General features: G+C 41.1%; 1 protein-coding gene across 2 annotated transcripts; it reads left to right on the forward strand.

Annotated features, from left to right (window-relative positions):
• Positions 1–523: 523 nt before the first annotated feature.
• On the forward strand, positions 524–17179 carry LOC127350723 (cortexin-1). Of its 2 annotated transcripts, XM_051377603.1 has the most exons (3): positions 524–617; positions 9581–9629; positions 14444–17179. In XM_051377603.1, the coding sequence occupies exon 3, from the start codon at positions 15563–15565 to the stop codon at positions 15941–15943; it is 381 nt and encodes a 126-aa protein (XP_051233563.1). In that variant the 5' UTR covers positions 524–617; positions 9581–9629; positions 14444–15562; the 3' UTR covers positions 15944–17179. The 2 variants fall into 2 exon arrangements, with proteins under 2 accessions (XP_051233563.1, XP_051233562.1); XM_051377602.1 differs by lacking the exon at positions 9581–9629.
• Positions 17180–17262: the final 83 nt, after the last annotated feature.

Genomic DNA, 17262 nt, shown 5'->3' on the forward strand with positions numbered 1-17262 from the left:
CTTGAAGCTGCCAGTGCACATACACTGAGAATGGACTTTGCAGTGAAGTAGGAGACATCTTGTGTCCAGCAGGAAAACATAAATGAACAGAATTGGCACACCGGTATTCATAGATCATGGAATTTGTAATGAGGCAGAAGGAGTAGATGCCTCTTTAAGGATTTTAACGTGTAAATTATATCATCATATTAGACACACATTATTGTTCAAAGCAGACTGTTTGTATATGTCATAACACATGACTGGAGGAGATCTTATTATCTTATCTAATTGTGCTCTGAATGAAAATAATTTGTTCAATAGCCTACAAAATTTTCCGTGGGTGTTTTATTATATACAGTCTATATGCTCAGGACACAAGTACATATGTTTTGATGACAATAGGCAGTTGTATTGGTTTATTTATGTATTATTGTGTTGAGGGCACCTTTGTGATTGGCTGTGCGCCCTGGGGGAGGCCGGAGTGGGTGGAGAGCTTTAAGAGCCTCTGCCTGCTTCTCGTCGTGTCTCTCAGCAAAGCGACGCTCCGCAGCAGCAGCAGGAGGAAGAAGAGGAGGGACGAGCGCATCACAAAGTTTGAGGCTGCAGCGGACACGCAGACGGGACACCCTAATCAGGTTTGTGCAATATTCTGGCCAATATATTGCAATCACCCAGCTTATAATGGCTCTATTTTTTTTTTTAATTACCACAATGAAGGCAAGATAAATGAGCATCGGACATGGGTTTATATGAGATTGCGAAGCGTAATACTGTAGAGAATGACTTGCATGTCTTTTAGTGCTGTTTAATAGACTATATTGTAAGTTTAAAGCTTCGTCGTCGATTTTTGGTATTATTTGTCCCAAACTTTGGAAGTTATCCTCTCAGATGCTACAGATGATGTATTGTCTTGCTACCATGCCAGTTTAAATTAATGAAAGCAGCTGATCGCAAGAGTCCCGCTGCCAAAGAGCAGCAGTAAATGCTTCTGTTGGGTTGGAAATAAATAAAACTTATTATTTTTTTTTTTTTTTATTATTATTTTTGTTTTTTGTAAGGACAATGTTGTCGCCTTTAATACAAACGTTATATAGTGGTGATTATTTGTCTCGGTTTAAAGAGGTAATATCAGAAATGGAGAATATAACTACCTGACATGGCTTCTTGGCTCAAACCTGCTTTGATTTATTTGAAAACACAAACTCACAATGTTACCTCATCGTGGACCAATGTGCCATGAAATTACTATATGACAATGCTTGTGTGGAAAGACAGAATCCCCTTTCCCCTCCCAGCACCCAGCAAGGTACCTTCAGGAAATGTGGATTGAATTATCATAGTGAGATGGGGTGTGTGAACCCCTATAGGTCAGTAGAATAGCACAGAGGCATACATCCTTAACAGCTAGCAGGAGTATGCAAATGAATTTCATTTAGAACTGTCACTCAGAGTAAAAATCTAATTTTCCATTGTAATGTATTTAGAATCTGCTCTTTCAAGTTTGCAATTGATGCTGATAGGAAAAAAAAAACTCTATAAGCACTGTGTTGTCAGTTCATTACACTCTATCTGTGATCGACTCGTATCAGTTATTGTGTAATTTGATCCAGTTCCTGACCATGTAGGTGTGGGCTTTGGCCCGTCCTCCACCTTATCATTTACCCATCAGGACTCTGAAATCTGTGCCAGGCGTTGGATGCAGCCTTCCTGCCTTCTTCCATCCGTATAGTCTCACATTACTGTGACAACTGCTGAATAATTAACCATGTCTTGTTAACAGTAATGAGTAATCTGAGTTTTTTGGTATCCTGAATCTGATGGAGGTCGTCCAGCAAAGGACAGATGACCAGTTTGATCTTTCAGATTAAAATGTAAGGGATACTTCATATAAGGGGGCTGAAGGCTGCATTTCAATAAGGTTAAGTAGCTGCATACTATGTTTTCATTTTCAGAAGTTTGTATTAAAACTACACTGCAAAGACAGTCTTCATTATTTTTCAATTAATTCTGTCTTTTATTTTGATCTAATGAAAGCTGTTTGCTGAAATATTGGTGCCTTACTGTGATACCCCATAACAGGCAGTGGCCCTCTGGTGGTCCACTCATTAGAAACACATGCTGTTCATTGTAACATTGTTCAAACCCATAGAGCTTTATTCTAAACTCCCAATATTTAGAATAATCCCAAAGTTTCCAAAGACACCAAATACATCAGGAAAATCTAATATATTTCAAGTTGAGGGAACAGTCTTGGGTTTACATTTTTTCTCAGTGTAAACATCGAAAGTTTGAAGGAAGAGTTTAAACATACTGTATGTGTGATACTGTCACACAGAAATAAAGCAAAAGGGGGAAACTGTACATGAAGGTGGTTGATAAATATTACTGAAAATGAGAGCAAACAGAAGTCTGTGGCTACTTTACTTTATTGACCACTCTCAGTTTACCACTTATGATAAATAGAAAGCACGCTACGGTTACGCTGATCGGCAGGAGGCTGTCAGTGTCATCATGTAATGGCTTGTAATGAGAGGAGAGTTGGAGAGGAAAGAGAAAACCCAAGTGGGTTTACCCACAAAGACCTCCTAACACCCCTGTCAGGATATACAGTATTACATGGAGCACATTAGTGAATCAGGTTCTCACTGTGTCAATGGCAATCTCTCTTACTAGGTTTGATATCTTATATCATTTATTCTTTATTGCTTTATTACATTGTAAGGCCTGAAAGCAGCTGAGTGAGGCACTAAAGTCACTAAAGTGTCTTTGCTGCATCCTTCTGATAGCCACAATTTAAATGTCATGCTGTTGTACGGTTCAGTTCTGAAATGACATTTTCACATTGGAGCATAGAACAAGAAATCACTTGTGCGTTTTGTGGTTCCTCAGTGTATTGCCCCTGAAATAATGGCAATGTCACACTGAGTGTGATTCAATTTGGCTGTATATAATGTGGCAACATAGCACACACAGGGTCATAAACATCCTATTTGCTGTCCCATAAAGAGCCATCTCTTGCTCACATGAACACACAACCAGCGGGATGGTGGAGCGGCTTCTGTGGTAAATGACTTGTGTTTCAGTACGGAGGAGACATAGCAGAGTCATTGTGGATCTTCAACCTTGACAAGGAAAAGTTTTGATTTCCTGTTGAAGATCAGCCATCAAATACTCATCAACCCAATAATCTATAGCCCTTTGATAACTGACACAGGCCCAGGATTTATTGTCTCTGCTTCATCTCAGCTCAGAGCAGCTCCCAGTACATTAACTAATCTGGAAATACTAGAAGAGAGCCAGTTCACGTATTGGAATGAAATCTGCTGATGGACCATTAAGTGTGCAGATAAGCTCTCCTTTCTTCTGCACTATATGTGTTTGGCCTTCCCTTTTCTAGTCTGTGAGGCTTTAACACCCCCCTTCCACCCACATCTCTCTCTCTCTCTCTCTCTCTCTCTCTCTCTCTCTCTCTCTCTCTCTCTCCACCCCACTGTAAGCTCAGTAATCAAATCAGCTGAGCAGACTACCTTCACTTCAGCAAGGTGATATGTCCGTGTCTTTGTGATGACTTTTCTTCTGTGTTTAATCCGTGCTTAGGAGTCCAACTGGTGGATTCAATTGTCAGTGTTGGATCAGAGCACTGAGCAGCGCCCTGCTGAGCAAAGTTATTTCAGTTTCACTGTTTGAATCAGCACTTTGCCATTGTCGGCTATTTAAAGCTCCTCTTCTTTCTTAAAAGGTGCACCGGAATTACCGGGCATTGCACCCTGATATTGTACTTTCACATTCATGGGTGTGGACGATGTGTGTTTTTTGCATCGCTGACTGAAAAGCATTGTTCTACATCCTGGCTCACGGTTGCTTTGGCATCTCAGGTCATTTCCTTTTACAACAAAGTTTCTGAGTTTTTTAGAGCTGACTCTAAGCCCTTGCCACCTCGCTTTTGAGCAAGTGTCGTGTGGGCAGGGCATGTAATATATATGGCCTTCATCTTGGCTGGCACAGGCTCTGCTCTGTCCCTGTGGACTTGACAGAATGGCTGCCTGATGGAAGGAAAGTGCTGTCCTCTGACTTTAAGAGTGCTGACATCTCCATATTGCACCACACACCCATACACCTCCCACTTCCACCAGCCTCCCCGAATCTCTCTCTTTTTTTCTCTCGCCTCCCCACTTTTTTTCTCTTCCTCTTACCTCCATATGTATCTGATTGATGCCACACGACCCTCTACGCTCGCCGGGTAGCCGCAGACCTCTGCTCTGTCTGAATGCAGACGTGAATCATAGGGATTACCATTCTGCTCTCCACCTTTCTCTCGCTTTGTCCACTTCCCTTCTTCCATCTCTTACCTCATCTTTCATCTGACATCTTCTCACCTCACTACCAGGTCTTTCCCGGTGGTGTGTTGCGCTGTTAGCCGTCGTGACATAAGCAGGGGGTCTGTTCAAGGTGAATTATCTGGTTAGATTGGCCATGTCAGCTCATGCACACTTACAGCCTCTTTCTATTCTTTCTGTTGCCCTTTTATCTGAATTAATACAGAATAATCATTTCCATAAAACTTATTTTTTTAACACTTTCTGACTCACTCATGCACACATTCATCCACCCACCCTCATCATTGTGTGAATATTTCATGCCTGTGATTTTATGAATTAAATGGATGTAGGTGGATATGATTGGGCTGACATTTATTCACCCTGACTGGTGGGACAGAGGGGATTTTTGGAGAAAGAAGGAGGGCGGGGGGACAATTTCAAAAAAGTGAAGACGGCAGAGGGATTGATGGAAATAATGGTCTGATATGACAGAGTTGATTAAGGTGGTGAACAGGCGAGAAAGGTGGTTTCTTTTGCTGCCTGTCAGCATGATAGCAGCAGTGAGTTAGATGGCTGGAAGCGACAAATATGTTTCAGGACTCTCTTGCCTTTGAGTCAGTCCCTGAGGTGCTTCATAGCAGACATAAATGGAGCTAAGAGAGTCATGACTGGGTGAAATAAAATTCACAAATAGGCTCACTCTGTGAGTGTGTGCATTTAGTCTTTTTTATTATATTTTTATTGCCATTATTACTTTTTGTGACATGCCAGCTTTATTGAGCTGGGCGCAGCAGAGCCACTGAATACTAGACATTATATTCTTAGGTCTCAAATAAAGGTCTTTTGAGCCAGGAATAATTTCAAACCTGCAACTGTTAAGTCACTTTTTGTGATCCTGTGGATCATAGAAACATTCTGAGAAAGTGTAAATAGAGTTTAAGCACAAATTATTTCAACATTTAGGTGACACAAAATGAAGTTATGAATGTAAAGTTTTTTTAGTATCTCAGTACAAATATAAAGCACAAAACATAAACTAATATCTCAGCCTGTAGATTTCCAGATTTTCAACACATTTGTTTATCATGTAAATAACACTCGATGAAATACACAAATAGCTCTGCGTATACCAGATATGCACAAATATGCAGAACATACAGTATCTGCATTTTATATTATTCAGGCACCTCATACAATATTTATTTCAGCTCTCTTTGCACTATTTGTATCCTTGCTGTAGTTTGAGGAATAGCCAAGTTACATCAAACGGTATGGACTACCTTAAGCTTTTTTCCTGAAAGATGAGTATAGCAGGTCGTATGCAATCCAAATCAATGAAGCAACAGTATAATCTTTCATATAGCTGCCTACTTCCTCACGCTCAAACAGCTATGGCTTTATGTAGGTACAGGTGGAAGGTCTCTGTTAGCTGGTTCTGGCCAATCGTATTTTATCGAGTTCTAAAATTTTTTTTAAATTTGAAAATATTAGATTACTGTACCACTATCTTCTACTACTACTACTACTACTACTACTACTACTACTACTACTACTACTACTACTAATAACAACAAATTACGTTATTATCAGGCAGCAACTGGAGGGTAGGGGAGGGGACAAGATGCACAAAGGTCATCCAGGGTGGGCCTGGCCACTAAATGCCATATTGCCGGGTATGCATCATATGGTGTTGTTCATTGTTGTTAAAGCTGATTCTGAAGCTTTTTTAATATAATAGTGAGAAACACAACATAGGTGGGACAGGATGCTACTGGGCACATATTGTGAGCCAAATTAAGACTCACCACATTATGAGTCAGGGGATCTGCTCCTATTAGGACGTTCATACATAGCCTGTATGACTGCTTGATCAGTCACAGGATGCGTGTTGGATTTGCACATTTGTCTATGTACTGTATGCATCTCTGTTGGTGTTCTGCATGTTTTGTACTTATATTGTATCCCACTGTTCACCCCTTGATAATTTAGAAAAATGCAAGTTTCTGTAGTTCTGATCAGCATTCAGTCCTGTTCCTCCACACTGTTGCTTCAGGCTGTCAGGCTTCAGGAGAGTGACACAAACAACCTGGAGAGAGAACGGACATCCTCCCTGATGTCTGGAGATCTGATCCCATTTGGCGTTTTTGGGGTGAAACGTGCAGTCCACCAGACAGTAGATGACTCTACCAGAAGAGACTCTCTGCCAAGCAGTTGTATCTAAATCAGGCCTCATTGTGTTTAGATAAAACAGAACACTCGTCTTGTACAAAATGAATACTGATATAGAATCTTGAATACTTTGAATATTGATGCAGAAGTGACCTTGAAAACCCTAAATATGCTGATAGAGAAAATAGACTGCACATTCATCTGGGCTGGTGATAAATGATAGATTGTAGGCAGCTTCAAAATGGAATTGCTCAGCTGCATTGAGAATCACAAAGGGCTTATTTTTTTCCCTTTGCTCCTTCATCTGTGTACAACTCCATTCGTCTTTCTCTCTGTATTTTCATCCCTTGTTCATTTATCTTGGTTCAAGACAATATAAGTTTCTCAGTGAGCTGATGTGAACAGTTTCCTACAGTTGTAGACCACGTTTTCTCTTTACAAAGACCTTGCAGTGAGATCCATACTTCAAACTGATGAGGAGTGAGCAGTGGGGAAGTACGTGTGGTTATGACAATAGACAGGTTCTTGAAGAATACATCAATATAAAGTGTATTGCTCTCCCTGTTGTGTCGCTGTACTGTTTTTGTTTTAAAAGGTCAGCAGTCTTGAGTGCTTTCCACTCTCACAGCACTGCACTTCTCATTTGCATGTACACTCGGTGAAAGAACAGGGTGCTCTCTCCCTCAATGTGTCTTTATATCTGCCTCTCAGACACAAATACACACCTTTTTGTACATAAGTAAATGTGTGTGCAGGGAGTCCAGTGGCTGGCTGTGTTGGGGCAGCAGAATATTTAATTGCCCAACTTTATCACCATTACTGTAGCTACTCAGTGTCTGCCAGCCTAATTATGACGGGGGCTATCTGAGGAGCTGGCTGGTCTTGAGCTGAGCTGCTAGCCAAGTGCAAAGAGAAACACTCCGCAGACACTTTCTCTCTCTCAGGTGCTAAAAATACCTGTAAGACGGTTATGTTTTGGTCTGTGGATTTCAGTGTGTATGTGTACAAATATGTTTGAATCCCTTCCTTTTAGAAGGTAAATTAAAAAAGGCTGAGCTGCACATATTAAAGTTAGATTAAAGTTGGTCTTGGGAGATTATTATTTGTTGTTGCACACAGCTCAAAGTGACCTGGTCCCCATCGTCCTCATTAGCCACAGACACACAGCAGGTGTCAGCTCCCTGAGGTGACAAATGAACCCACAAACACCCACAAATCACAGCAAAAAGAAAATCAAACATATCAATACGGCTTAATGATGGATGGCATCAATACATTCTCACTATGGCCTCCCCCCACCATTTGACATTTGTGTGTGTGTGTGTGTGTGTGTGTGTGTGTGTGTGTGTGTGTGTGTGTGTGTGAGAGAGAGAGAGAGAGAGAGAGAGAGAGAGAGAGAGAGAGAGAGAGGTGTCCATGTAGTTTATCTTTTTCCCTGTATGCTGTATGGTTGTTCTGCAAACAGTATTATTTCTACAGTGAGGTGAAGGGGGATACCCACCTGAGCTTGTGGATTACATGCAGCTCCCCCTTTCCTTTTCTTCAGGTCTACTTTATCTTGATAAGCAGCAAATTGGAAAGGGTTAATTCAATTCACAGCAGACTATGGCTGAGAGTGGGAACATTTACCATCTCTCCCTTTCTCTTCTCCCTTTCTCGTTGTTTCTAAAGTCTAATTACTTTTAGAGAGTGGCTTTACTCAGGCTATAAATAATGACAAATCAAGGCTGTCTCTGTGCTCAACCCCATAGAGGCTGGTGTGGTTGGCTATCTGTGTGCTTGAAGGGGGAGGACAGTGGTGGTCTGTGGGTTTTCCTGTTGAAAAGATTATGCTTGTCCTTGTTATATGAATTTTCTGTGACTATTTGTGTGGGTGTACAGGAGATGAAAGCCAGAGGGCAGACAGTGCCAGCAAAATAAGTAGTGAGGCCATGTGGCAAAGAAGCAAGTTTTTTTTCTTTACAATTGCCAGATTTGCCATTTTCACCTAAATGCAGTTCTGATGTCAAATGTAATAAATGTCTAATAAATTTCAACTTCTACATGCCTTAATACTTAATACTACTAAATGCATTAAAGCATTTGCATCTCACTACCATTTGGGAGCCACAGGAACCTTTTGGAAACACTTTGCCCCCTATTCAGTGTTAATGAGCAGTGTATAAACATGTATATATATACATCTTTTATAACCCACTATAATATAGTAGATATAAGCAATTAGTAAATGTTTGATGGTGCGCAAGTTGCCCTCAAGGATTACATTTTAGCCCATTTCATGGCTGCCAGCTACAGCGCTGTTACTCAATACTTGACCAAATTCGAAATTTGTTGTCCCCATTAGTCATTATTATTATATTTTTTTGTATTGTACTTTACATAAATAAACACCATGTCCCTTTAGTGTCCTTATAGCTGCTTATAACAACATGATCGTGTGTAAACCATTTAATAAATGGTTAAAGTTAAAGTCATGTGTTACCAAGGTTTTTTAACCTTGCACTGAATCTGTACTTGTGTGTGTGTGTGTGTGTGTGCGTGTGTGTGTGTGTGTGTGTGTGTGTGTGTGTGTGTGTGTGTGTGTGTGTGTTTGTGTGTGTAAGATAAAGGGAGGTGGATAGAGGAGAGAAAAGGTGACACCCTGGTCACCTGAGAGGTAACTAAATTATTTTCAGCTCTCTTCCTTTCATTTACCCTGATGAGTTCTGTCAACGTTAGCTTGACCGATGGCTCTGTGGGGAAGTGATGAAAGTGGTGCTGTGTGTATGTGTGTGTGTGTGTGTGTGTGTTTAAGTGAATCTCTGTCTGTCTATAAACTATATGTAAGTAAATGAGCTCAATATGGCTACTTGTAAGTCTGCATCAATTCCATTGTGTGTGCTTAGGTGTTTTTATTTAATATTTGCGAGTCAAGCGAGACGAGGCTGATGGACGACCCTGTGTGCATATGCGTGTGTGTGTGTGTGCATGTGTGTGTGCGCGTGTGTGTGTACGTATGTGTGTGTGTCTGTGTGTGTGTGTGTGTGTGTGTGCATGTGTGAGAGAGGTGTCCATTTAAGGGTTTTTCGATGAAGACTGACGAGTGTCCGCTTCACTTCCCTTCATCTCAGGGGTCTCGCTGGTGCTTTGAGGAAGTGTCCTGGAGGAGAAATGGAGTGGGTGAGAACTAATGCGAGTCGAGCGAGACGAGGCTGATGGACGACCCTGTGTGCATATGCGTGTGTGTGTGTGTGTGTGTGTGTGTGTGTGTGGGTGCGGATGTGTGTGTGAGTATGTGTGTGTGTGTGAGGCTGATGGAGGGTGATGGTCGGAGTGAGATTTAACGAGGAGGAAAATAAGCTGAGCAATCTCTGTCTGTCCTCCCCTCTACCTCCCAATGACTTATTCACACACACACACACACACACACACACACACACACACACACACACACACACACACACACAGACACACAGACACACTTATACACACACCTTTGGCACCCACAACTGAACTATCTGACCACCAACTCAGGCTTGTTGCAAAGGCAGGAACACAGTATCCTTAGGTTCCTTTTTATAATATCGACCATTCTGTATACACTATGTTTTACACTCAAAACTGTTCATGACTACAGTTCATTGCTTAAATAAATCAATAAACTATATGTTGAAATAATTGTATACCTGTTGTTGTGTAATAGGATAAATTTCACTATTTCAAAGGGAACGAATGCTTTCTCTCTCTCATCTTTAAGTCCATTCCCCCTCTCGCTCAGTCTATTTATCATCCTCTCTCTCAATGATGAGTCAGTGACAGATAGTGAAGAAACGAGTAATTACAAGGCAGATAGGATCAGATGAGGAGGTGATGTTTGTACCTTTTAGAATTCAAAATGGAAATTATCCCTGTGTGTGGGTTTTGTTAGCAATGTTCTTTCTTGTATGTTTTTTTTTTGCGACCACTTGAAATTTCTCTTGAAGTGTGTGTATCTGTTCTATGCTGCTGTGTGTGTATGAGTGGGACACAGCAGGGTTAGACTGATGGGTCTGCATCCCTGTGTGTTCATATGTTATAGCAGAGTTTTTCCTGTGTAGTGACCATCTGTCCCAGACAGTGTTTAGTATTGATTACTGTAAAATATGCCTTTCTAAAGCAGTGTGTTGCATTTTTGGTAATTTTTTTACACAGATTCTTGTAAACATATTCTTTGCTTAGATATAGTGGTGCCAGAATAAGTTTTTAAGTGGGGGGGCATTCAGCTTTGGATGATGTAATGCACTACTGAACGGTTTACTGTCAACTTCCTTTCAATCTCAGCCTAGCCTTCAGTTTTTGTAGAATATGGTGAGAAATTAGTGGCATCAGTATAGCTAGGAAAGCCTTACTTCCTCTGGATGGCCTCTGCCTCTAGTTTGTGATTATGCAGTGTCATGAGGCTATGATTATTCTAGAGTCACAATCTGTAATTGTATACTGTGGGTCAAGTTTAAGTCTCACTTAAATGAAATAGCTACTATGGGGACAAACATCATCACACATGAATACAATTGGGCTTATTGAATCCACTCCATTAGTCTTTCTAGTCATATATAATTCCAATACTGTTTGTGGACCAGAGTATATTACACTCACACACATATGTACAACACATTTATACTGCATACATTATTGCTGCATACAACTTATTGTGACTCATTCGTCAATGCAAAGCATATACTATCAACGGTGCAGAGTTGAAGAGGTTACCATAACACCTGAAAGTGGGGGGACAAAAAGTCTCATTAGCCCCCCTATTAAGGCACTAGTGCTTAGGTACCCTCTGATCCAAATAAAAACTCTGATCATTTTGAAGACCTTGCACATCCATGGTTCATCCCACTTATTTTCCTGATTAAACCTCAGAAAGTTTTTTTGTACCTGTTGTGTGATATTTTTATCATTCGTATGGGTTCATGAAGTAATAGGTATTTCTTACAGGAGCTGTTTTGACTTGTCAGAGTAAGAAGAGCGCAGGTTTTACTAATAACATTAACAGTAGCTCTGTGACAGTGAGTCAGCATAAACAACTCCAGGGTTGTGTCCAAAATCCCTCCCTTTCTGATGCACTATATTTACCCTCTGCCATTTTATTTTAGTGTCTGTATTCTGAGGGTGACATTTATGCTCTATGTTGTGCCCACAAAGATTCCCAAGTTGTGTTCAACCTGACCAGAAATCTAATTAGTCTAATAAGCCACACCTATGTGGGTGTGCAGGGTCTTTAACTGCAATTTATTTAAGCAGTGGTTTTGTAAGGTTGCTTGTGTTGGTAAGCTACATTAAACACTGATGCACTGAGAAGTTTGGCATTTCTAAGTTAAATGGAAAAAAATGGTTCTTGTTTACATTCCTCAATTTGCAAAGATATAAGATTAGATCCTGGGTCTCATGATCACACGTTTCCATTGTTGAACAGTTTTACAAAAGACTGGCTTATCTTAGACAAACCTCATGACAGCTTAGCAACAAAGAGATCATTCTTAAAGACATAATATGTAACATTAAAACAGTAGATCAATGTTTTATATATCTGTATAAATTGTTGAGTTGCGTCATATCTCCTTTCCGCATGTGTTGTGGTCATTAATTTACTTTTTATCCAGTTATAAGCCACAGTTTTAGATACGCAGGCCCTCCAGGATTTTCTTTGTCTGCCAAACAGCTTTGAAGAAACACTGATTTTAAGGTGAAACTACTTTATTGAGTGTTTTTACCAGTTTTAATCAGTGGGTTTGTTTTGGAGAGGAGACCTCTGTTGATAATTCGGCTCCCTTTAGAAACTTCCTGAATGGTGATCACTGACGGTATCCTAACCAGGAGAAGCAGACTGCAGTGACAACAATGGTGGTGAAGGCTGCTGAATAACATTATCCCTCTATATAAGCCTAAACGTTAGCTATAAGCCATAACTATTAACGAGTCTCACAGCAGCTTTAAAGCATTTCTGATCTGGATCTGCAGATGTGTGACAGTGTCAGTTGTAATAATGTCCTTGAGGGTCAGTTCAAGGTTTTCTCCTCCTTCTCTTTCTACTATTTTTGGGTTTTGCAACTTGCATCAGTCAGAGGCAGCAGCAAGCTGAAACACACACACACACACACACACACACACACACACACACACACACACACACACACACACACACACACACACACACACACACAGCAGGTCTGTTTGTACACACACTGAAGTGCACATTCATTCACAGTGTGACTGCCACCTCCCAGGTGTGTCATCCTGCTGCCAGCCTGAGTCTGGTGCACCAACCACCCTGGAGACACTGGCTGATGAAGTAGGAGATAGAAAACCTTTGAACTGAAAGCGACAGAGAGAGGAGAGAGAGAGAGAGAGAGAGAGAGAGAGAGAGTATGGAAAAGGCTTTTTGCCATGGTCATGCAGAGGAAAGTCAGACCAGTCTGTGCCAGCAAACCTCTCGTCTTTCCTCTGTACTGCTGCCCGTTCTCCACAGGAACTTCTGCTCTATTCATCCACGTCTACCTCCTCTATCAATCTTCATAATTTGCTTCTCAACTTCCTGTTTTCTGTCCATCCTACATTCCTATTTTTATCTCAATACTGAGTCTGTTGTCTTGTAATGCTGTCTCCATACTGACAATAACTATGTTGCTGTATACATGGACATGGGAAATAGATGTATTGAGGGGCCTACAGCACCCCCTAAAATTTTTTAAGATTTTCTTACTTACTGGGATTTGCTGTATATGTGTAGTGCACTAGTATTTGTGGTTGGAAAGAGGTTTGACATTGTTTTTTTAACCCTTCCAACACCAGTTATGGCATGGCGAGGGAGATGGGATCTATCCCAGGCCATCACATTGAGGTGTTTTAGGTGGTCCCGCTGAATCTAAGTAACCAAAGACATCAAGGCATATGGTCAGACAGTTCAATCCAGCCAGCTACAGCTAGAGTACACAAGGTAACTGCAATTGTTGCCACTGTAGAGTGACACACAGGCCAATAGTACAACAGGATGTGTGATTTGGCGAAGTATTAATTTGTCACATAGCATTTAGTATCATATCAATAAATGCTCAAATTTCTAAGCTCCCCCAACTCTGACTGACTTCCAGCATCCCTGACTGTATATTTATATATTTAACTGAAGTTCAAATCTAACTTAATCTCTGCAGCTCTGTCCATTTTCATCCCTTAATACATTAACTTAAGATTTAAAATAACTTTATATAAACCTCTCTTTCTGTTTCCAACCATTTATCTTTCTCCCTCTCCACCCTCTTGTCTCTTTTAAGCATCTCTCCTCACAAACACACACACAGTGCTCTGCATATCTCTCAGTATCACGTTTGTCTAAGCAAATAGCTCAGTCACCACTCTATTCAGATGGGTGAGCAGGTAAAAATGGTTTGCGTATCGCGTTTCCTCAATGATTTGAAACACGGTCCGCCACAGGAGATGTGATTTTAGATTATTAATGAGGTTCGACAACACTTTGTCTTTCCCTCCATCATGTGAGCAAATGAATGAAGGAGGTCAACAAGTGAACAAATGGCCCACTGTAACATTGCACTGACAAATGAGGGTGATGTAATGCGGTATCAGTGTTTATAATCGTGCATTCATTACTGCTAATGTGGCCATAATGAGACTATAATCAGCTTACTAATTGAGTGTCATTACAGGGGATGCTGGTGCTGTGTTCACCCCATAGATGCTTAATGTCACTGTCACTGTTACTTATTGAGCAAATGGTGGTAATAATTACATTGTATGATGAAATGAGGAAGGAATGAGTTAATCAGCTCCTTATGGTCCTCATTAAAAACAACCAGCCCAAATAGAAAAGCTGTTTTATTTTGAAGGATTTGACTATGTACTGATGTTATATTGTGCCAATTAAAAAAGCTTTATTAGTGACATTTTTGGACAATTATCTCAATGCTTTTCTAACCAGATGCATCTTATTCTTTCAGGTGGTGAGTTAAAAGGAGCTGCAGTGGTTTCTCCAGTGTCACCACATCTGGTAACAACTCTCTGTCATGTCTGCTGAAGACTGCTGGAACAGCCCCATAAACAGATTCTGCATTCAATAGACTGAAGATTTGACTGGATGAAGCCAATTTTTATTTATGACAGTTTAACAAACACAAACTCACCTTCTCAGAACTTATTTTCTACATCTTGTCAAGAGACGCAGTTTTTGACAAGATCATCCCAACTTATCTGAACACTTGACAGCTCTGACCCACTTATCAAGCTCCTGTAAGCAAGAGGGAAAACGTTGCATTTAGCAGGCAACGTCAGCAAAGGCACTGTTTCATATGCAAGGCCATTGATCCACTGACCTCCTGATCTAATTAGCCGCACACAAACACCGACACATGTAAGCAAACACCTGGGTCTGGCTCACACACTTAAACAGCTACGGGTGTCAGAAGTCCATCTGCACATTATTACCTCCCCTAGAGAGCACCAACCTTGACTGTGATCAGACACGTGTTTGTGTGTTTGCATTAGCAGAGGGAAGTGTCACGTTCTGTCTGCTCTGATTGAGAGTGAGAATGAGAGCTGATGTGGCAGAGCGGCCCTGATAAATACTCTAAAAACATTACCGCCTGAGGCTCGGCTGCTCATTAGGGACGCCATTGCGCTTCATTACACTGTTTAGTCAGTTCCTCAAAATGTGTGACACTAAAAAGTAGTCCATATTAATTGAAGTGTGTGTGTGTGTGTGCATATGCATGTGTGTGTGTCACATTGTCAGAGCAGATTAGGGCCAGGCCTTTCTGGGTCTTGTCATTCTGACTGACCTAGATTTGACTAAACAAACTGGCCAGCTGAGGAAGATGTGTGTGCAAGTCCTGCTGTGATCAGAATACACACATCTTAGACAAATACGTCACACTCTCTGACCTGGAGATTGCTGTGCAGTCTTCCGACTTGTACTTCCTACTACCTGCTAACTAGCTTTTTATTTAGGCCACATGCTCTTAACCCAACAAACAGGGTCTGCAATATAAAACTTGTAAACCACCTTTTATTAAGCCTCTTAATCAATCTCCAGTTTGACCTTTCCTCCTGCGCCACCCCTCATGAACACCTTCCCTTCCTTCTCCGTACTTCCTCCCAATACACCAACCATCCAGTCAGTGTGTAAGCCCTGCCTTCGGGCCCCGTGGAGGATGAACGATGTGCCCACACTTGACTACGAGTTGCTGCTGTCCCCGGCCAGCTCCTCACTCACCGGCAGCCCTGGCGGTGGCAGCAGCAGCCCCCCTCTGGCCTTGGTTGGGGCGGACAATGAGCAGCGCACCGCCTTTGCCTTCGTAGGTCTCCTCATGCTTTTCCTGGTCTTCCTGCTGGTCAGGTGCTTCAGGATCCTGCTGGACCCCTACAGCCGCATGCCTGCATCATCCTGGACTGACCACAAGGAGGGGCTGGAGAGGGGCCAGTTTGATTATGCATTGGTGTAAGGTGATGTGTAAAGAGGGGGTGGAAAGGGGGATATTTGATTTCACATAGAGACTTTAAGAGTATTGAGTAATTTAGATGTGGAAATGGACTGTACCAATGCATAATATTGTGAATGCACTCTAAAAGGGGGGTTTACCTGATGTAAGTATGCCTGGTGTATATCACTGTATTGCAGCCTGTGTACTGGTGTAAATATAAATAATAAGGCTGCAGGATGCTATGTAACCATGAAGTCTGGTGAAACAACAGGAATGCAGACAACTGTGAATCGAACACTGACAGTTGTCTACGTACACCCTCACAAATCCAGACTGTGACTAAGAAGGACGGAAATAATGAGCTGCACAGCTGCCTTAACCTGACCTACTGTACTAGTCGAACATGCTACCACATCACAACATCACTTTAGGGCTAGGTTTTCCAAACTCCAAAGCTTATCAATATGAAAAAAGACAATATTATTTTGGAGAGACCACATTCACTCACGACATAGTTTATAACCTCAAAGCTTTGATGAGAACACAGCCAGAACTTAAATGAGTGAGTTTACACTTAAGCAGATGCCCCTTTAATAAACCAATGTCTATTGTAAAGCATCCAAGTGTTGAGTGCTGATCAAGGAGCACAAATCCTCACTTTTTTATTTTGGACACTGATCCTCGAACAGCACTGCAGTTTCCGATGCTTTTTAAGGCCCAAGCAGGTAGTTTGTGTCTCCATACATTTTGTCAGTGTATGTTTTGTGTGTTATTGTGTCTATAACTGAGAAGCCATATTGAAACTATATAATCTCTTATTACTGCAAGTAGACTTTATGTTCACTGGTTGTGTCCTTTGCTTTAGTCAGCCTGCCAAGTGTGGTGATGAAGCAAACAGCAACCTTTAGGCAAAAGAAAGCTTTATTTTTCTATTCTTGACTCAAGTTTGGGAGTCCCCTTTTTGCTATCTTTCTGTCCTCTTCCTCTTACTGTATCAGTCTTTAGACTGTGGATTTTTGAAGTAGTCATGCAGCCACGTCTTAGAATGCAAAGCAGGTAGCTTTGCTTTTTTCTGTGTGTTTTTTTATTATATATTTTTCTGACTATGTGCTTTGTTTTTGATACACTGGGTTGAATCAGTGAAAATAAAAAAAGGATTTTCTTCTTCAATTACTCTTCTGAATTTCCACTGATAGCTGGACTTTGTGGGAGGTCCACATTGCTCATGTTGGAAATTAAATAAATGATTACTACTTATTTGTCACCTGTGTCACTTTTGTTAGTTGGAGATATTTAAACACAAGCGTAAGAGAAAAAAAAAAAAAAACTCAGGACACAAG

The sequence above is a fragment of the Dicentrarchus labrax genome, unplaced genomic scaffold, assembly GCF_905237075.1.
Source record: "Dicentrarchus labrax unplaced genomic scaffold, dlabrax2021, whole genome shotgun sequence".
Taxonomy (NCBI): Eukaryota; Metazoa; Chordata; class Actinopteri; family Moronidae; genus Dicentrarchus; species Dicentrarchus labrax.

What these genes read in the sequence shown, in the direction of transcription:
- LOC127350723 (XM_051377603.1), top strand. Translation starts at nt 15,563, where the DNA reads ATGAACACCTTCCCTTCCTTCTCCGTACTTCCTCCCAATACACCAACC.